The sequence below is a fragment of the Oppia nitens genome, unplaced genomic scaffold (assembly GCF_028296485.1).
Source record: "Oppia nitens isolate AA-2021 unplaced genomic scaffold, nextdenovo-longstitch-racon4-pilon3 scaffold1_pilon_pilon_pilon, whole genome shotgun sequence".
In the NCBI taxonomy this organism is placed as follows: Eukaryota; Metazoa; Arthropoda; class Arachnida; order Sarcoptiformes; family Oppiidae; genus Oppia; species Oppia nitens.
The window spans coordinates 990,272-1,013,717 of record NW_026533199.1 but is presented as its reverse complement, the minus strand read 5'-3'; the positions used below and the strand labels follow the sequence as shown (position 1 = coordinate 1,013,717).

Sequence of the window (23,446 nt, the reverse complement as noted above, 5' to 3'; positions counted from 1 at the left end):
TTTGGTTTACTGTTTGTATAAAAATAACAAAAATAAAGTAATAATGAAAGTATTAAAAAGTGTTATGAATTAATCAAATCATATGTTTTTGTTTGATTGAATGATTTGACAACACATGCGGTGTTTGGACAACAATAACACGAAAATTGATGGCCAGTAGTAATCAGCGGAAGACAAGGACAACGACGGCGGCGGTACCAACAATAGTGGACAACAATAGTAACAGCGATCACCATATAATTGATGCCCAAATCAATGAACAGTTCAATACATTACAGCTGATCATCGATGATGACGATGAAGATAATGATGGACACAATGTCATCAACAATAACAACAACAATAACACCGCCGCCACCAGCGGTGGACACAATCGACCGCAACAACGACAACAACATCAACAGCAAACAAATGGTCAGTTGTTGAGATCAGTTGTTTTTTTATGGATTCACTAATCGTTTGATCAATTGATGAATAGTAGCAATCAATAGCATATCATCGGGTGTGGTATCGATGGTCAACAACAATACCATTGCCGCTGCCGTCGACACTGAACTTCCCAATCAAATCAGTTACGGCTTTCTGGACGAATCTCTTGACAATACTGACTCGGCTTCGCTAAACTATACGGAACTGACCAGCAGTTTGGACACAAGTTCACTGAATCAAAGTCAACGATCGGATGTCTGGCGTATGAACTATAACGAGTCGGCCATATATCTGGAGGAAGGTTTCAACAACGATAAGTTCGATCATCACCCGAAATCCCGACAATCACTTCCAGCCTATCTGGTTGTTCACAATCATTGGTTTTATTCCTTGGATTTTATCGCCGCTCTTCTACTACTATCGTTGGCACTCTTCGAGAAGCCGGCCATCAATGGTCTCAAAGTCAATGAAGGAGTCAGTATAGTATAGTATAGTATAGTATAGTATAGTATAGTCTACTCTAGTCTAGACTTATCTAATCAATTGATATTACCGGTACTTATATAGATTCACGCATCACTAGAACTGTTAGCCCTGTCCATAGTGGCCATCGAGTTGGCCATGAAATACCGATGGATGCGTACCGCCCATTTCCTACGACATACCCGTACGGCCATCAAATCGGTTGTACTGTTGATAATGATATGCGAAGCCCTAGTTGTATTGATTAGACGGGACTCGCATTTTCGTGTTACCCGAGCATTGCGTCCGGTATTTTTGATTGACAATCACTACTGCGGAGGAATACGCCGTTCGTTGCGTCAAATCCTTCAATCGTTGCCCCGTTTTATCGATATGTTGTTCCTATTGTTCTTCTTTATGCTTGTGTTTGCCATTCTTGGCTTTTATATGTTTTCACCCAATCCTTCAGATCCGGTAAACACTTATTATTATTAATGAAATTATTAATTGTTTTTGAATTTGTTGTTAACTTTACTTACTTTTGCATTAAAATTTTTTGCAGTATTTTTCAACTATTGGCCAAAGTTTTGTCAGTCTATTTGTTTTGTTGACGACTGCAAAGTGAGTCATAAATTTTTTTTATATATAGTTTTTTAAGATTTAGTAATTTAATAATAATTTTATTTATTTTTGTTGTTATTTTATTTATAAAAAAAAAAAAACAGTTTTCCCGATGTTATGATGCCTTCGTATAAAATGAACCGAATCTCTAGTGTTTTTTTCATAGCATTCCTTATAATACACGTGTATTTTTTGATGAATATCGTAAGTATACTGTAATTATTTGTAATTATTTTTGGATTAAATAAATATTTAATTAAATAGTAATAAAAATTAATTATTATTTTTGTTTGTTTTTTCTTATTTTAGATGTTAGCCGTAGTTTACGAGGCATTTAACCGAATAGAAAAAGAAAAGTTTCGGAAACTATTGCTTCACAGACGCCGGGCCTGTAAACTGGCCTTCAATTTGTTGGTCACCCAGAAGTTGCCGCAAAAGATATCCTACAAACACTTCGAAGGACTCATACAATACTATAAGCCATCGGTTAGCCGATTGGATACATATCTTATGTTCAAAACATTGGACACCAATCGGTCGGGTTATATAACACTCGACGAGTTCTACGATGTCTACGAAGTATCTGAACTCCAGTGGCAGCCAAACAATGATTCCGGCGAATGGTTTACCAATATTGACAACAAATGGCTGAAAACTGTTTGCCGAATGGTCTACAAACTGGTTGGACACAAATGGTTTGAAGCTGCTGTCTACTCAATGATAGCCGTATCGGCAATCTATCAGTTAGTCGAAGCCATTGTCAGGAGTGCATCCCATCAACAAAAACAACAATTACTTTACTCGACACCACTKTCACTGATATTTGTTACACTCTATGGACTCGAGGCGTGTCTCAAACTTATCGGTTTCGGACTAATCCGATATTTTAGTTCCGGTTGGAACAGATTCGACTTTGCCATAACCTGTTTGGCTATTGTTGGCCTCATATTTACCGAATCTATGCGTTTGCCGTTTAGTTTTGTGTTTGTCCTGCGATCCATACGTTTCCTRCGTCTACTACAACACACTGATCGCTACAAAGATATTTTGGGTGCCTTTATATTCATTATTGTCAAACGTTTTATCAGTCTATCCATTGTTGTCCTAATTGTCTACTATGTCTACGCCATACTCGGTATGGAACTGTTCGCTGGCTATGATCTGGAAAATTGTTGCCGAAATACATCTATTGAACAATACTTTCACTTTAATCCCAATTCAACCGCAACAATGAATGGTTACTATTATCTCAACAATTTTTCCAATATTGTTGTCAGTTATGGTTAGTTTTGTAATTAATTAAATTTTTTAATTTTATGATTAAATTTATCTTTTTTTTTGTTTTGTTTGAATATATAGTTACGTTATTCGAGTTAATGGTTGTTAACAATTGGTTTATTTTGATGGACGCCTACGTTATACTGACCACTGACTGGAGTCGACTATATTTTATGACATTTTATATAATGACTTTAATGGTCATCACTATTGTCGTTGCATTTGTTTTGGAAACATTTCTGTTTCGTATTCAATACCGATTCAAAACAGGAGATATCGATAGTAAGTATCAAAACAAATGTTTAATAATAAGTTTATAATAATTATTGTGTTTTTTGAAACTCAGAGGACATACATATAACAGTTGAACAGACAGTCAGTGCCGAAGAGTTGAGATTTTGTGTGGAAACTAACGGTTCTAACACTACAAGTGGTCAATCATCGCGTAATATATCGCAACTGTTGCGAAATAGTCGCTATTTTTTTCAATCCCAGTCCCTGACGTCGAGTAGTAGTTCTAGTGGTGGCTCTGGAGGACAGGTATATAAGGGTACCAGAGCTCGAACCAAGTTTTCCTTAAGTCTGAACATGTATTGCGATGAGATTGTCGATTGGATTAAAAAAGCCGATGAAGAAGATGGACAACAACGACAACAACAACAGCTAAGAAATCTACACTCTATTAGTGGTGATGACAGCAACAACAGACAACAGCCGTCCACTTCGGTTACCGATTCGCATAACAATGAATCTCACGGACGGTATTCGCGATTTACCCGTAGAGCTCTCTCATGTGTTTCTTAAGCTGACGGACGACACGACACAACAACTAACAGTTATTCAAAAACTTAAGAAAACTATTAATTATTATTATTATTATTTTCTACTACTATTAATACCGGTATTTTGCTGTTGTTTTTTGAAATTATATATAATTTAATTATAATTATGATATTATTATAATTAACTAATAATTTTTTTTTGAAATTTTATTTATAGCTTTAAATATTGTATAGATTTTAGTCAATAATTTAATCGCAAAATGTTTTTTTTTGTAATTTTGTTTCCTAACGACATATTCTATTGAAGTTTACTTATTATTATTATTATTATTATAATTATTACTAATTTATTTGTAATTTAATTATTATTATTAGTATTTTTGTGTCTCATTTACTGAATTTTTAGAGATTATTTTTTTTTATTTTGAGATCTATTTCAAAAGCATTTGATATATTAGTATAGGATTTATTTATACAGTTTTTTTGCAGGTATTTAATTATTTACATCACTAATCAAATTAATTACTGATTTATTGTTTGTTTGTTTTGAATTATGTATTACTGAAACAAATTGTTTGAAAATGCTTTATATATTTTATATATATATTAGTAATATTTTTATTGATTAGTTTATTAATTGCCTACTAATATGATACTAAAATTAATATATATTTGTAAATTATTTTATAATTTTTAAAATATTTTTTTAACTCGAAATTAGTATACGAATTGTTTTATGAATTAACTCGAATTTATTTAGACTTTTAATTTTATAAGTTTTATTTTTATCTAATAACTTATAGTACAAAAAAAATAATATAATAGAAAATTTTAATAAATAATATTAATTTTTTTTAGTAACAATATATTTGTAATTATTTGTTAAATTGAAATTAACATGAAATTAGTTTTTATTTTGAAAATATAAAGATATTTTGCATATAATAAAACTATTTATACGATTAACATATTATATACATTATTACTATATTATTATTATTGAATACATTCCTAATATAAACTGTTTTATACAATGATTTGTGTCATATTATTATTGTTGTATTTATAAGAATCGACAAAAAAAATTGGAAATTAATAAATAAAAGTTTTATCATATTTTTTGTCAAATTATTTTTTAATAAAAAATTTGTTTTAATAAAGTTATTTAAATTAAATAGTTATTTATATATTTATTGGCAATTCTATCTATTAGTTAACTTTAAAGTTTAAATTAATTAAAAGACACTTTTATATAAATTATTTATTACAATTATACTAATATTTGACAATATTAGAGATTTTTAAATAAAACAAAAAACAAATAAATTTTATAAATGCTTTTAAATTACAGTATTTATTCTGCAATATATTTTGAATTACAATAATTATATAAATTAAAAAAAAATTAAATAAATCTTTATAAATGAATGTCAAAGTTTCATAGGGTTTCTAATCAATAGTAATCAATAATCCTATGATATTATTTTAATTAAAATATTGTTTATTTTATTGTATAATTAGTAAAATAAATAAATAAATAATAATAATAATTTAAAAATTATATTTTGTAGAAATAAAAAAAATCATATTTAAATAATTTTAATATAAATATTAGTGTAATTAAAGTTTAGATTTAGATTAAATCATTTTCAATAGATATATACTATATTTATATATAAAGATATATATTGAATAATATTTTACTTGTGAAACGTATGATTTTTTTAAATTTTATAAAAATTGTGATTAAAAAATTAATGCCAATAACTCATTTAGTTATATCTGTTTTTAAAAAATAAATAAATAATTATAATAATAATAAATTTATACTTATAATTATATAAATCTTTTAATATTTTGTATTTTTAAGTAAATCTTTTTTTTAAAATAAAATTTCAATTATGTTAAAATGATAACATTTATTAAAAATTAATGGTTTATATTTAGAAATGAATTTTCTAATGCTATTATAATATATGATTTTTGAATTGAATTTATTAAAAAAAAAAAATAATTACTTTTTCAATTAAAATAAACTAGATTAAAAATATATAATTACTAGGCTTAATAAAAAAAAGGTAAAATTACATATTAAAATACATGTATTTTTTTAAAAAATGATGTAATTTAAGATATAAATTATTTTAAAAATTTGTTTTAACAAACAAATAATATTATTAATGCATTTATACAATCATAAACCATATTATAAAATATTATTGAATACATTCCTAATAATAAACTGTTTTATACAATGATTTGTGTCATATAATATTATTGTTGTATTATAAAAATAATTTTAAATTTGTTTATCTCAGTTATGACAATAAAAATAAGCAATTTTCAGGGAAAAGTTATTTCAACTATTTTTTTTCTGCTGAAAATTATATGAAAATATTTTCTATATATATTATATTTTAAATTAAGCTATAAAATAATAATAATAATTTTTGTTGTTATTGTTGAAAATATTAAAACATTTTTCATTTATGTTATTAAATATTATTTTATAGATTTCTATTATATAAAATAGTATAATTTAGTTATAATTATTTTTATAATGTATGTATATTAAAAAACAATAATAAATGTTTAATATATAAAATTATATTTTAAAAAAAATGTTTCCTGAGCAATTTACTATTTTATTATAGATTTTTTTTACAGATTTTAATATTTAATGAGAACATAAAATATTTTCTAACATTTGAAATCTGGTATATATATTGAGATATTGTATATCTTATATGTAGTATAAAATTATTTGTATTTTAAACTTACATTTTATATTAATTTGAAATTAATATTATATGAAAATCTAATTTTCTTAAATACCAGAAAGTTTTTGGCCAAAAATTATATTTAATTTGAAATTTATTATTATATCGTTAACAGAGAGAAAAAAAAAGTTTATATATATATATTATACAGTATATTGATTTCATTATATAATAAAGTATATTGTATTACATTTCACACAATTTTTTATATATATATATATATATTTCAAAAAAAAGAGTTTTGGGAAACAAAAATCGATTAAAATATCACATTATCGTCAAAAAAATATATATAAAAATAAAAAATAAAAAGTCATTTCCAACACATAAAATAAATAAAAACTTTTTTTTTATTTATTTTATTTGTATGTTTTGTTGACATTTTAATTGCCTGTTTATTATATCGATCAAAATTTTTATATAACCATTATTATTATTATTATTACTATTATTTTTATTACCATGTGCAATTTTGTTATTATTATTATTATTATACAGTAGTATAATATATTTTATATATATATATAATAATAAATATGATGTATATTATATAACTGTTTTTGTTTTAGTTTATAATACACTATATTTAATTAACAATAATGTACTTCAAAAAAAAATATTATTAATAATATTATCATAAAATAGTAATTATTATTAATAGTAGTATTTAATGTGTATTACAGTACTATAATTTATTTACAATTTTTTTTATATAGTAAATAATATTTATTTGTTGCTGTCTATTGTGGTTTAATTATACTTAATATATTGGTACCGGTAATTAAAAATCATTATACGGCCTAAAAAATATATATAAAAAAATAAAATTTAATAATCTTATTAATTTATTTTTAATAAAAATATATTTAACATTAATTTAATTAAAAAAATAAGACACCGATTTAATAATTTTAAATCAAATCAAAACAATTGATTTAATTATTTATTTTTTAAAAATTTTACTAAAAAATTATTATTATTTGCTAAATCTTATATCAAATATAATACATAATAATATCCTACAATTTGTAATATTATATATTATTTTTGTTTTGTGTGTTATATTGTTCATGTATAACAAGCGTATTATGTTTATAAAAAAAATTGATAAATTATTTTTTTGACAATCTATTAGCACACACACAAGTTTTTATACATACAGTACAATATTATTATTATTATAATAAATATTTGTATCAATTTCCTTATATATAAGTTGTATACAATATATATTATATAACTTATATATCAATTTATTTTTTAATATATATATATATAAAGTATATTTCTATATAAAATCCTTGGACTATCAATCAAAATCATATTTTTATATGGATAACAATAGTTTTTAATATACTGTAAAATATATAATAGATATATATTATATAATCTATTGTATTATATAATATATTATTCACACTTAAAATAGGATTTTTATATTTTATTTTTTTGTTGTTGAAAAGCAAAGTGGAGTGAAATCACACACATTTTTAACGCACACTTTAGTCAATAATAGCTATACAACAACAACAACAACAATAACACAGATGTTAAGTATATGTATATAACTATATATAATATATTATATATAAAGAAAATTGTAAGACAAATATCGATTAAAGCTTTCACTTTGTAGTCAAATATAATTAATTTTGATGACGACTACTACTCACCCGCTAACCCACTCATATCTATTATTTTCCAGTGTATGAGTTTGTGTATGTATGTGTGTGTGTATGTATGTATGTGTGTGTATGTATGTGTGTGTATGTATGTGTGTGTGTGTATGTATGTGTGTGTGTGTATGTATGTATGTGTGTATCTATGTGTATGTATGTGTGTGTATCTATGTGTGTGTATGYATGTGTGTGTATGAGTGTGTGTATGTGTGTGTGTGTATGTATGTATGTGTGTATCTATGTGTATGTATGTATGTGTGTATGTATGTGTGTGTATGTATGTGTGTGTATCTATGTGTGTGTATGCATGTGTGTGTATGAGTGTGTGTATGTATGTGTGTGTATGTATGTGTATATGTGTGTGTGTGTGTTTGCGTCTATAGTTTATTGTTTCATTATTTATTTTTTAATTTCTTACAAAAATTTTATTAAATTTTATTTACTATAATTATCTTTTCATATCTTTTTTTATATAAAATATTATATTATATAATATTGTACAGTATATTATAATAGACTAAAGTAAATATACAAAATCTTATATAACTATATATATATGGATATAATGATAAAATACATTATGAGTGCTATGCAATCAAACTTTATTTTGTTAGATACTTAAGTTTTATATACCGGTATATATAGTGTATATTATATTATTTGCTACTGAGACACACACACACATACACACACATACACACACACACACACACACACACGTAAAATAAATTATCTTTAATATATTTTTTTTAAAACTAACAAATTCTCAAACAAAAAGTAAACTTAAATTTTAATTAAAAATAATTTTTATGAAACTTTTTAAACATACTTTTATAATCCTATTATATAACTTATAACTATGTAAAACTTTAAATTATCATAATCAATAATATAATATATATATATAATATATATGCATATATACAGTATAATACTGTTATACAGTGTGTATATATATACAGTACAATCTCCCTAATTAGTTATGTTAATAAAATTAGTGTTTCATGGGATATATAGTAAAAATACTGGTACTAATACTACTACTACTACTACTATTATATAATAATATGATAAATTATTTACAGTGTATTAAGTATAGTATATACTAAATGACTGTACTTATATATATATATATTATATATATATATAATGGTCTCAAAAGATTTAAATTATCAAATCAATAGCCAGAGAGTATTACTACTACTAAACTATATGATGCCTATTACTACTACAACTACTATTACTACTACTCCTACAACTAAGTAAAGTGGTGTCTAAAAAGTATTTTATAAAAATTTTTATATATATTTTATATAAATAGTAGTTTTAAATTTATAGTAGTATTATATACTGTATATAATATAGCAAATGTAAATTATAACATTTTATAATGTTAATAATATTTTTATAAAATATATCATATATCATGTATAATACTTTACTATACCATATATATAAAGAGCTATAATATTTTAAAATAATTTTTTTGTTACTTATATTTAGTTATAATATACGAGTTATTTATGTAACGCTTAACGTGTCGGAGTAGGCAATCATTTTTACATAATTCAAATATTGTCAGTTATTATTGTAAATATTATATATATATATATATATATATATATATATATATATATATATATATGGATATATGGATATATGGGTCTTATATAATATATATATAAATATATATAAAACAGTATATTAATGTAATAATTCAGTTCAACTACATATAACATAACTACTATAACATAGCATACAATGTATTTACAGTATATATATATATTTTTTGCTTAATATCTCTATAACTAATTGAGCTAGATCAATAAAAATATATATATATATATTTAGTTTTTATAGATTTAAGCTTATGTAGCTAAGCACCGGTATCATCTATAATAAATATCTAAATTCTGATAATGTGAATTTAAACTAGGTTTCATTAGACACGTGTTTCAGTATTTTTTTTAAAAATTAATAAATTTTAAACAAAAAACAAAAAAATGTAAAATTTGTGATATTTTGATATTTTCTAATATATATATGAAATTAATCTATTATTATTTGTTATTTTATTAGGAATAATTATTCTATTTACAATTTTTAATTATCATGCTATATATATATATATAATTTTTTCTTATAAACTTTTATTAATTATATTTGTTACTAAATTTATATAATGGTAAAAAGGTTTATCTATAATATCTCAAAAACTATGATTATTAAAAATTGTAAATAGATTAATTATTCCTAATAAAATAACAAATAATAATAGATTAATTTCATATCAAAATACTTGACACTTTTTTTCTAGAAAATATCAAAATATCGCAAATTTTACATTTTTTTGCTTTTTGTTTAAAATTTATTAATATTATACGTTATATATATATATATATATATTTATTATAGTTTTAGAGATATGGCACCTACCGGTTTTAAGCTTAAATCTATAAAAACTAACTATACTAAGTTATACGTCCCAGGATTCCATGTTTCTCATAAAATTTTTATTGATCTAGCTCAATTAGTTATAGAGATATTAAGCAAAAACCAGTTCGCACCCTTCTGTCACAGACTTTATATTGATAATAATTCTGTATTATATATATATATATTTAGTTTTTTTTCTTTTCTCTATCATCCAAATCTATTTGTTTAATCCTATAATAATCAATAGTCTATTATATAATATATATATGTATATACAGCAAATGTATTGTATATAATGTATATATATATATATTTCTCTATATATTTTGCTCAATCGCTGTGTGACACATAGTTTTGCCATTCAATCGATGCCTCACTTGTTTTTGCCTCCTTTTGTCACACAATTTATATATTATATTATATATATATATATATATAAAGTGATATCCAGTTTTGAAACACAAAAACACTAACACACTTACATTACATACACACGAAAAATTATATATATATATAAATTGTGTGTACTGTATATATACTGTATATATAACTGTATATACATATATAAAATTTATTTTTTCTGAATTGTTTGTGTGTGTGTTTTATATATATGCAATTCACCATTTATTTCATTATATATACATACAAATGTATATATATATTATAATAATGCATCAGATTTTTGAAATGTACTTTTTGTTTGGTTAAGAAAATAAAATAATTTTTTGCTTTTTTTAGTTTTCTTTCATTTAGTTTTTTTTGTTGACTTCAACTTTCACTTTAAGGAATATTCTGTGATTCTGTGATTATGTTATTATTATTATTTCTGTTTTAACTAATCCATAGACAAACCAATGAGTGATACGCCTACACATAGACAATCAAGTGATGAATTAAATAATAATAATAATAATAATTGTAATATTAATAATCAACAAAATGTTGACAATTTTAATGCTGACAATAATAATAATAACGATAATCAAAGTGTTGACAATTCTAATGATTATAATAATGTTAATGAAAGTAATATAATAATAATTGAAGAAGAAAAAAGTGATGATAATATTGAAAATGTTGATAATTTTCAAGTGGCCATCGATTTGGTCACTACTACTCCTACTACTACTGCCGCCGAATTGTTGGCCGATTGTGACCAACAATTTTCATCAGCGGCTGAAGACAACGAATCGGAAGTTTTCGGTATTATTATTAGTTTTACTGTATTTATAACTTTATTTTTTTGCTGTCATATATAACATATAATTATAATATCATAAWAATAATATATATATTGATATATCATATAATATCAATCACACACTAAACAAAACATATACAGTAGAAAACTATTTGACAAACACTTATATATATAGATAGATAGATAGTATTGCCTAATAAATAATAATCTGATATTTATTTATGACTTATCAAATAAAAATACAATCAATTTTATTATGCAATCAATCAATCGTCTATTTTTTTGGTTCAATATATAYATATTATGACTAATGTATAGATCCGGAACCGGTAGCCACAGACCACCAAACCGGTAGTCCGGCGCCGCTCAGTCCCACTCATAATGTTGTGAAACAAATCAAAGGTTTGGCCGAAGCGCTGGCCAAACGCGGCGAAGATGTCAAACGCCGTATCAGCCAAACAGCCGTCCAGACGTCCAGCGGCGAGGATACCGGACTCAGGGGTTCAATGATTTTCGAAGAGGAATGGATGCAAAACATGGACATCACTACTACTACTACTACCAACACTGGTTTTAGTTTACCATTAAAATGGAGATCATTGTTCGGTGAATGTTGGTACAGGTGCCGGCACCGGGAGTTGGGTGCCTTTGAACCCCAGAGTACTATCTATATTAGTTGGCTATTTGTTGTCAGTTTAGTTTTCATCTACAATTCATTCAGTATATTCCTCCGAAGTGTCTTTCCCATTGAAAATCATAATAATAGGTAAACAATATATTGAAGATAAAAATTAATAAATATTTTTTAATATTATTAATAGATATTATTTATAGTTATATTGAATTATTTTATTTATTATTTTTTTAATTAATATATTGAATATTTCATATTAATGTTGATTAATAAAAATATTTATTTTTTCTCTTTTTTTATTTTATTATATAATTAATTAGTTATTATTATTATTATTGAATTTCATTTAATATTAATATTATTTGTATTACTGCTATTGTGTTACTGTATTGTGTTATTGTATTGTTGCTTATTATTAATTAATAATTAGTTTATCATTAATTATTTTTACTTTTTTTCTATTAAATATTTTATTATTAAAATAGCATAAACCCACATATATATGGTTATTGATTATTAGGTTTTTTTATTATTATTAATGATATTGTTATATAGCTATCAACAAAAATTATTAATCAAAATTTTTTAACTATTATTTATGTTAATATTAATTACTTATAAAATTGTGGAATTTTTAAGTATTTATAGTATTATATTATATTTTTATATTAAAAATTATTAATTACGACTTTTATTGCTAATAATAATATTTTTTTCATATATTGTTAATATTACTGAATATTTTTTGCTATTAGTTTTTTTTGAAGTACTCTTAAAAAAATTACTAAAATTTTTTAATTATTATTCCAGTAAATTACAATATAAATGTACAATAAGTTACTTACTATTTAAATATTAGTTATTAGTAATATAAAGTAATTACACTATAAAAATATTTTAATATATTAACAAAAAATATACTAATAATAATAATCCCAATTTAATTATATAATTATATATTATATATAAAAATTAATTAATTTAAAAAAATAACTATAATTTAGTTTAGTTAAATTATGAATTAAATATTATAAATTATTTTTTTTAATATTTATTTTTTAACTATTTTTTTATTAAATTATTTAACTAAAACTAATTATTATTATTATTATTATTTTCTAATAATCTATAATATTATATATATATAAAAGCAAACAATTTGTTTTATTTATAAATTTATCATTTTATTTACTACAACTAATAATACATCAAAAAAAAACACAACAAAAATAGATATATATTTTTTATAATCGACTACACCTGTGATGCCATTTATCTAATGGATATAATATGTTTCAAAATGCGGTTGAAATTCATTACCGACGGCCAATGGATGGACGAACCGCGGCTCATACGCCGTCACTATTGCCGCCGCAGGCGTTTCGTTTACGATACACTAGCACTGCTGCCCATAGATATCCTATTTTATCTATACTACGGTACCGATTGGCCAGTATTACGGCTGACCCGATTGTTTCGGCTGATAAAAGTCGGAACGTTTTGGGAATTTTTCGCCCGCATCGATATGGTTACCAAATTTCCGTATTTAATCCGTATTATTCATACACTAATCTATAAGATATTTCTAATACATTTGAGTTCGTGTGCCTATTATCTGATGTCCTACTGGGAGGGCTTTGGAGCCACGCCCTGGACTTATAATAATAAAGGTTAGTATGACTTGTCTACCCCTCCACCACCATACACCTACCCCCATACCATAACCATCCATACCCCAGCATAAATGATATGATATTAATTATTATATAAAATTTTTATCTACATGTATATTGTATTGAAAAATATCATTATATTTAATGTTTATCTATTGTTGTGTGATAATACAATTTCATATAATAGATAATATAATATTAGTAGTATTGATAATAATAATAATGATAATGATAAGTCTAATATAATAGATATAAAAAAAACTTAATCAATTAATAGACCCATTAGACTGGCCATCTACTATTTTTTGTTTAGTCTATAGTTTAAAAATGTAGTATCAATTATATATACAACAAATGATATAAGTTACAAAACAAATTTATTTATTTTTAATTATTTGTTTTAAATTAAAAAAAAACTTTTGAATTTTTATCTATGAATAATGTATACACAATATATATATATATACAAGTAGTTTGTGAATACCATTATATATATATATTTTTTTTGGCATACAATTTACATTAAGGCATCAATTTTTAATTTGATTGACTATTTTTTTAAAGAAAAAAATTTATATAATACTATAGCAATAGTTTAAAAAATTAATATCATCTAATATATGCTAATAAAAAAATCACATTATGTATAGTGGATTTAAAATATATATATATATATATATATATTTTAAACATTGATATATATATAAATATAGAAAATTCATTGGAAAAAATGTTTAGTAATGCAAAAATGTGAAACAAACAAACAAACAATATATATATATATATATTTAATATTAGATACTCGTACACGTTTTTTTTGYAGATAAAAAAATATACTGTATATTATTAGACGTCAATATTATTGACAAAATACAGTACATTAAAGTAAAGATAATAATAATAATAATAATAATAAGATGAGTAAATAAAATATTATTAGTTTTATTGACATAATATTGACACACAATGTGTTAAATATATAGTATAGTATATTTATTATATAAATATAAACTTATAAAGGTCAACTAATACGGGGGTGGATAAAATTATTATAATTTTTTCTATTTATTAAGTATATATATATTATTTTTTTAAAAATTAGTTGGTCATCCTAATTTTAAATATATATAGCATACTAATGATACTGTATTTTATTGTATATTACAATAGTAATAGCAATAATAGAAAAACATAGAAATAAACAACAATTTATTATAATTAAACTTTAATTAGATTTTGCGATAGACTAGTAGTAGTACTTAATTTAACATTTTGTGTGGCCATTAAAAATATCTATTATATAAAGAGCCAGTCAAATGATCTTGAGCCGCGTATTTTTTGAATAACTTTTAAACGGTTAGAGATAATTTAATTCTGTAAAATACATTTAAGAATATCATATCGACCACACTTTATATACACACAATCACAAAACTAGGATGACCAGATATACAAAATATCGGGACCAATGAAAGACACTATGCTACAGGTCAATCTACAACTTACAAATTTATTTTGATAATGAAAATTTGTAGTCAAGAAATTTTTTCAATAGTTTAATATAAAAAACGAATCATCAAATACGTTAATGTAATTTTTAGTTTTATTTGATTATTTGTCATAAATCATATTATATAAAATAGTCTAAAATAAAAAAGACGTTATTTATGAATATTATATATTTATTAGATGATATTTTCAAATATATCACTAATTTTAAAAACGAAATTTTAATATGTCGACTAGTTTTCGAAATAATCGAATTTCAATATAAATCACACTATTGTAATTTGATATTATAATTTATATTAAAATTCGATTATATCGAAAACTAGTCGACATATTAAAATTTCGTTCTTAGAATTAGTGATATATTTGAAAATATCATCTAATAAATATATAATATTCATAAATAACGTCATTTTTATTTTAGACTATTTTATATAATATGATTTATGACAAACTTAACAAGCCATAAAAACAAAACTACCAATTCGATTTTGATGATTCTTTTTTTATATTAAACTATTATTTCTTTACTACAAATTTTCATTATCATAATAAATTTGTCGGTATATATATATTGACCTGTAGCATAGTGTCTTTCAATATATATATTTTGTATATCTGGTCATCCTAGTTTTGTGATTGTGTGTATATAAAGTGTGGTCGATATGATATTCTTAAATGTATTTTACAGAATTAAATTATCTCTAGCCGTTTAAAAGTTATTCAAAAAATACGCGGCTCAAGATCATTTGACTGGCTCTTTACATGTATATACTGTATATACAGTATATACAATAATATATATATATAACTCTAATAAACCAAACAAAACAAAAAAACATGTGTTAAGCATCTTATCTAACAAACAATAGACTAATTTAGGCTTATATTCCCCAAACATACCGATTCATTATATATATATATATATATATATATCGAAATACGATAAAACTAAAAACAATTTATATAATAAAAATTTCAATAGAAACACATGTATTATATAACAACACTAATACTACTGTACTCTTATTTATAATACCCCAATGAGTTTCCCCAAAAATACTACTATTACTATTGTACTAACAAACAAACAGCTAACTAACTACCTGTTCTCTCACCCCAACCACCTCCCATAGGAAATGCCTATTTGCGGTGCTTTTATTTTGCATTCCGTACGGCCACTTCAATCGGTGGCCGTATGCCTAAACCTATCAACGATATCGAGCGTATCTATATGATAGTCAGCTGGCTTATGGGTGTATTTGTATTTGCCCTCCTAATCGGCCAGATCAGGGACATTGTAGCTACGGCTACCCAGAACCAGACCCGATACAAAGAGTTTATGAACAAAGCTGTCAGATACATGAGCAATATGGATCTGCCAAAATATCTACAGAAGCGGGTACGCCTATGGCTAACCTATACATGGAGTCAACAGAAAACTTTCGATGAAACCAGTTTCCTGGGGTTTTTACCGCTGAAAATGCAAACCGATTTGGCCCTATCCATACACTACCATACCCTGAGTCGGGTAGAGATATTTAAAAATTGTGAACGAACATTGCTCCGGGATCTGGTACTCAAGTTCCGGTCGGTACTCTACTTGCCCGGTGATTATGTATGCAAAATTGGTGACATTGGCCACGAAATGTATATTGTCAATACGGGACAGGTATGCGTCATGGATCCGGGCGATGATAAGAAAATCATAGCTACACTATGTGAGGGTAATTATTATTATTAGTTTTTTTTATGGTTCAATTGGTAACAATTGATAATTGATTGTCTACTAATTGATAACTAATTATTTTTGTTTGTTTGTAAGGATCGGTATTCGGCGAGATATCCATTCTAGGTATACCCGGTTTCAACAAACGTACGGCCAATGTCCGATCGGTCGGCTATTCCTATCTGTTTGTATTAAGCAAATCGGATCTAATGGACACTCTGAAAGACTATCCGGAATACAAAGAAAATCTGATGCAAAGGGTTCGCAAACTAATGAAATGTCGGGAAACTGTCGACGAAAAGACGAAAACTATGGATCAAATTGATGTCGAATGTGTAGTCAATATGCCGGCGCCGCCGCACCTGAAAAGGCCGTCCACACCCAGACTAGTGCACACAGTTATGCAAATGATGTCCTCCTCATCGGCGACGGCCGCAACATCCGCATCGGCACCCGTATCGGCCCGAATCGGTCAACTATTAAGTCGTGGTTCGCGATCATCGCATTCATCAGTATCGATGCCACCGTTGTTGGCCACCAACACCACCACTACCGCTGCCGCCGCCGCCGCGACAGTCGCTGCCAATCAATTTCAAGACAATCCATCCATTATTATTGACAATACCGTCGATGCCATCGATACCACCACCACTACTACCACTACTGTTGTCGATATCAGTGAAGTCGAGGCCATCGATGGTATTGTCAATAATACTGATTTTTTTGATGATAACAAATCACTGGTTGATAATACACTAATTAATGATATTATTTATGATGTATAGAATCGATAGTATTATGTAATAATAATAATAATAGGATATAAATTATAAAATATTATTATTAATAGGATATGATATAACAAAATACTTGTAAATATATAGTATCATAGCATCATATATCCAGTAGTACTGTATATATATAAATAAAATAAATTATTATTATATATATATTAATATTTAAATATTTATTACAAAATAATATATTATATATTTAATTTTTTATATAAAATAATAATAATAATAAAATCGTTGACTTTTTTATTATATAAATTTTTAATATAAATTTATTTGATAAAATTAATTTCGCAATAATTATTATAATAAATAAAAATAAAACTATATTATTGTTCAAGACTTTTCTATAGAGAAAATTAATTTTTATAAAAATAATCTATTATTAAYAAAATTTAATATAAATTTAATATTTTTTGAATACAATAGATACTGGTTTATTGAAAAGCAAACACAAAACAAAAAAAATAATACATTATAATGATAAACAGTTAATATAATATTCAATAATAATAATAATAACTAAATTTAAAATAGCATTTACTGAAAACTTTTTAGTGATTCAATTTAAATGCAAATTTATTTTCATTATCTCATATAATATTTATAATAAAAAAACTGAAATTATTTAAATTGAAAACTTTAAATGGTTTCAATCATATATTTATAAAAAACAACAAAAAATTCAACTAATTTTTTCCAAATAAAAATGATTAATATATAATAACTATAAAATAATTTATTTTTTAGGTAATTACTGTATACTATATTATGTTAGTAATATTTACTGCTATTATTAAACATTACTAATGATTATTGTAAGTTATCTTTAAATTTTTATTTATCAAAATTTATCAATAATTTAGTTTTATTGAAAAATATTTATTTCAAATTTAAGCAATTTATATATATATAAAAAAAGTTTTCATGCTTAATTAGTAGTATTACTAATAATAACTTAAAAAACAAAAAAAAACTTATAATTATTTTTMTAATATTTTCTAATAATATTAATCTAATTATTTGATAAAATTAATTCATTCATAAAACTTTTAAGTATAAAAATATTTAATTTATGTCTAAAAATATTTATAGAAATAAAATTGAATTTTTTTCATGTTTAACTAAATTTATAAAATTTATGATAATAAAAARTAATATTATTAAAATTTTTATTTATTTTATTTTTATTGCTTGTTATGAAATATATTAAACTATCATTTGAAAATAAAATATTTTATAACAGCTAAAATTATCTATTTAAAAATTATAATAAAATTTTACATTTTCTATTTTATTAATATTATATACATAAATAATTATATATAAATAGTTATTATTATTATTAGATTTAAAAAATTAAAAAATTTAACACAACTCAAGTGTATTTTCAAATAGCTATATATATATATATATTAAGTAAATGTTAAAAAAAWTTATTAAAAAATTTACATAACATTAACATTTTAAAAATAAACTGATTTTTGTTGTTGTTGTAAAGTAATGGATTAAAAATAGTAGTAATATTTAATAATGCTTAATTTTGTATTAGTATATATATATATATTACACAAAAAAATCATGGGTTTAAAATAACCTTGTATATATTTAATACATGTATATGTATAGAGTATAAGTTATACTAAATTTTTGTTTACATAACATCTAAACTGATGGCACTAGTTATGAGTTATTTAATGTATTATTATTATTATTATATCATACATATGTATCATAATTAGACATATAATAAAACTTATAATAATAATAATAAGATTGATATATATATATATATATAACTTATATATGATAGTGGGTGCCAAAAAATGTATGTATGTCCCCCAAAACATAACAGTCCCCCCATCAACCCGTGCACACTGTCATATCTGTCATATTATTATTAGTATATTTTTTTGTTAAATAAAGTTTTTTAACATTTAAAAAAATAATCTATTATGTCAACTTAATAACAAAATAATTTTTTAACAACTACATTTTACATATATAATACACCCACCTAAAAAAATTATACTAAATTATTAATAATAAATATATGGTTGACTTATAATATACGGGTTTCTGTTCCTATAATTTATTGTAAATTTATTAATTTAAAACAAAAAATAAATTATTAGTTAACAAAATTTATTTATACAAATATCAAGTGATTTGAAATTTTTTAAATATATATATATATAGTATTCTCTAATTTGTTGTTATTTTGTTTATTAATTAAAAAATAAAAATAAATTATTGCAACAAAATATGGAATAAATAATATTTATAAATAAGTTTTTAATTTCAAATATAATTTTTTCAAAATGTCACCAAAATAAATTTAGTACAAATATTGATAGTACAAATAAAATTAACATATTTATATATTTTTTTAAATATCTATTTTTAAATAACTTAACTAATTTGATGGAAATTTATTATTGATTTTATGTACAGTTATTATTATTATTATTATTAGTATTAAAAATTAATTTAGTAGAAAAAATAGATTTTAATTAAAACAAATATACAGTATAGTAAAGTAATTCATATTTATTTTGTAGTAAAAGGTTATGTATATTAAATATTTTATAAATTAAAATAAAATAAACGCATTTTATTTCAATAAATTTACTGTATATATATATATATATGTGTGTGTGTTATATTTGTACAAATATTAAATTAAATTTTACTTTTTAATGATTTTCTACAAAATCCTATTAAAATTTAAATATAAATTTTATTTTATTTTTAAAAATAAGTATTATATATATAGTATTAGGTATATACAGTATATTGTTATTAAACATATTATTAAATTTTATTAAATATTAAATACACACAACAAACACACATATAATAGATATTTTAGCTAGTTTATTATTATTATATATATATAACATAAAATATAATTTTATGTATAATATTATAATGTAATATATAATATAATACATATATGAAAATTCCCAAACATAATAATAAGCTTCTAGCGTTTTTAAAAAATTTATTTACTTAACTATAGTATATAATATATGATATAATATTAAAAATAATATTTGATTATTAGATTTGATATCATAAAAGTTATGTATTATATCACATATATTTATTTGAGTGACATATGTACAGTACATGTGTTATATTTACATTGAAATTATTATTATTATTATTTATAACACTTTTTTCAATAGCATATAGTTTTATACAACAAGTCTACTACACTAATTAAATGCTTCAAAAATGCATATATATCAGGGTTGCTAAAGGTTTTCGATTTCAGGGGGGTATAGGGGGAGGTAAAATGGCAAAATTTTCGAAAAAGCTTGGGGGGGGGGGTATAGGGGGGTGAACATTTTTTATTGCATTTTTAAACGACAATTTTTGCCAAATTTGAGTAAATTCCCATTAAATTCCCATTAAATTCCCAATAAATTCCCACTAAATTCCCACTAAATTCCCGCTAAATTCCCATTAAATTTTCAATAAATTAACAAATAAAAATATTCTCAACTTAATTTCTCAATACTCAAAATGTTTTCTAAATATTAAAAATTGCATAAATATATATATAACAAATATAATTATAATTATTAAATAAAAATATTATTTAGATTTTAAAAAAAATAGTTATTGATTAAAAATTAATGATATAATACTGTATTTATTAAAACGTTTTAATAATAATAATAATAAAATTGGCAGAAATAATTATTAATTAGTTCTAAATAATTAATTTAATTTAAAAATATATATTTTTTTAGTATTTTATATTGAACCATAACTAACACATTTTAATACTGTATTTATTAAAACGTTTTAATAATAATAATAATAAAATTGTCAGAAATAAATAATTAGTTCTAAATAATTAATTTAAGAATATTTTTTTACATAGTATTTCATATTGAAAAATAACTAACACATTTTACTATAAAATTTAAAAATATTAAAATATAATAACTTTAAAATTTATGCTAAAAATTTGTTTTCTACTTTTAATAAGAAATAATATATATAAATATATCATTTATAAAGGCTAAAAAATAAAATAAAATATTTGATTATTTTTTTTGAAAATTGGTGGGAATTTATTAGGGAGCTTTTTTCCTTGTGGAGTGCCCCAACTCTATTTATGTAATATTTAGTTAATATTATTATTATTATTTTTAAAGCACATAACTAACAAATTTTAATATAAAGTTTAAAAATATTAAAATATAATTATTTTAAAATTTATGCTAAAAATCTTAGTTTTCGACTTTTAATAAGAAATAAAATATATATTATCTTTTATAAACAGCTATAAATAAAATAAAATATCATTAATTTTTTTGAAAATTTGGTGGGAATTTATTTTTTAGCTTGTGGAGTGCCCTAACTAGTGTAAATAATGTTAAATTGATGTAATTAAGCATTTTTATCTATTTATTTTCTATACATAAGCTATTAATTTATATTAAAACTAATTTAATATTTATTTTTTTGTTTAATATAAAATTTTACATAATTGAAAAAAATTTTCGGCGCCTTCGGCGCCGAAAATTAGTAGGGGGCCCCCTAACTTTCTGGCTTCAGGCCAGGGGGGGTAAAAGCCAAAATTTCTCGATCTCAGGGGGGGGGGTAAGACGTCTTACCCCCCTATTTAGCAACCCTGATATATATATATATATTTGATAATATATATACATATATACACTCTTGGACAAAACAATCTGTGAAAGGTTTGAGACATAATATCTTAAAAACTACTGGATCAATTTTGATACTGTTTATGGTATAGGTAGAGTATATAATCTAGTTTATATAAAATTACAAAAATTGTTCAAAAATAATATAAGTAATTTTTAAAAATTAGTTAAAAAATGACAAAATGTATGGAAGCAGCCCCTAATGCTGGTAACGATGCTAATGAAAAACACAAAACTTTTCACTTATATTATTATAACTTTTAAATGACTAATTTTAAAAAAAATATATATATATGATATTATATACAGTACATTTACGACTAAACAGTATCAAAATTGATCCAGTAGTTTTTAAGATATTATGTCTCAAACCTTTCACAGATTGTTTTGTCCAATACTGTATATTGTATATGTATTAATTTTATAAAAATAACAAAAATATTAATAATATCATATATATATATATATATTATCTATAAGTATGCTTTTAGTAATAATAATAATAACAACAAACTTTTAATTAATAAAATTTAATAATTATAATAATAATTATAATCAAGTGGTATAATATATCACACAAATTAAATGCAATTAATATTATTTTTTTCAAAATTTTATATTTCACACACAAAAAAACAATTTTGAATAACTACTAAAATATAATTGAGATTCATGTCATTCAAATTGAAATTGAAAAAAAAGTTTATAAACTAACAAAAAATTGCATCTAAAAAAATAACTTAACTTTTAT

The 23,446-nt window shown here is 22.8% G+C and overlaps 2 protein-coding genes across 3 annotated transcripts; both read left to right on the top strand.

Annotated features, from left to right (window-relative positions):
* Positions 1-18: 18 nt before the first annotated feature.
* Positions 19-3,688, top strand: LOC128952045 (two pore channel protein 1-like). 2 transcript variants are annotated; one of them, XM_054297373.1, is made up of 8 exons: positions 19-414; positions 482-903; positions 997-1,365; positions 1,454-1,512; positions 1,617-1,716; positions 1,822-2,794; positions 2,872-3,072; positions 3,137-3,688. In XM_054297373.1, the coding sequence occupies exons 1-8, from the start codon at positions 150-152 to the stop codon at positions 3,592-3,594; spliced, it is 2,847 nt and encodes a 948-aa protein (XP_054153348.1). In that variant the 5' UTR covers positions 19-149; the 3' UTR covers positions 3,595-3,688. The 2 variants fall into 2 exon arrangements, with proteins under 2 accessions (XP_054153348.1, XP_054153347.1); XM_054297372.1 differs by having other exon boundaries at positions 479-903.
* Positions 3,689-11,617: 7,929 nt separating this feature from the next.
* On the top strand, positions 11,618-17,998 carry LOC128952674 (cyclic nucleotide-gated cation channel beta-3-like). The gene is made up of 5 exons (XM_054298105.1): positions 11,618-11,670; positions 11,987-12,434; positions 13,536-13,972; positions 16,621-17,211; positions 17,310-17,998. The coding sequence occupies exons 2-5, from the start codon at positions 12,175-12,177 to the stop codon at positions 17,996-17,998; spliced, it is 1,977 nt and encodes a 658-aa protein (XP_054154080.1). The 5' UTR covers positions 11,618-11,670; positions 11,987-12,174.
* Positions 17,999-23,446: the final 5,448 nt, after the last annotated feature.

What these genes read in the sequence shown, in the direction of transcription:
- LOC128952674 (XM_054298105.1), top strand. Translation starts at nt 12,175, where the DNA reads ATGATTTTCGAAGAGGAATGGATGCAAAACATGGACATCACTACTACT. An exon ending in ATTGAAAATCATAATAATAG is followed by an intron (nt 12,435 to 13,535) that starts GTAAACAATATA and finishes CAACAAAAATAG; the next exon opens with ATATATATTTTTTATAATCG. An exon ending in CTGGACTTATAATAATAAAG is followed by an intron (nt 13,973 to 16,620) that starts GTTAGTATGACT and finishes CACCTCCCATAG; the next exon opens with GAAATGCCTATTTGCGGTGC.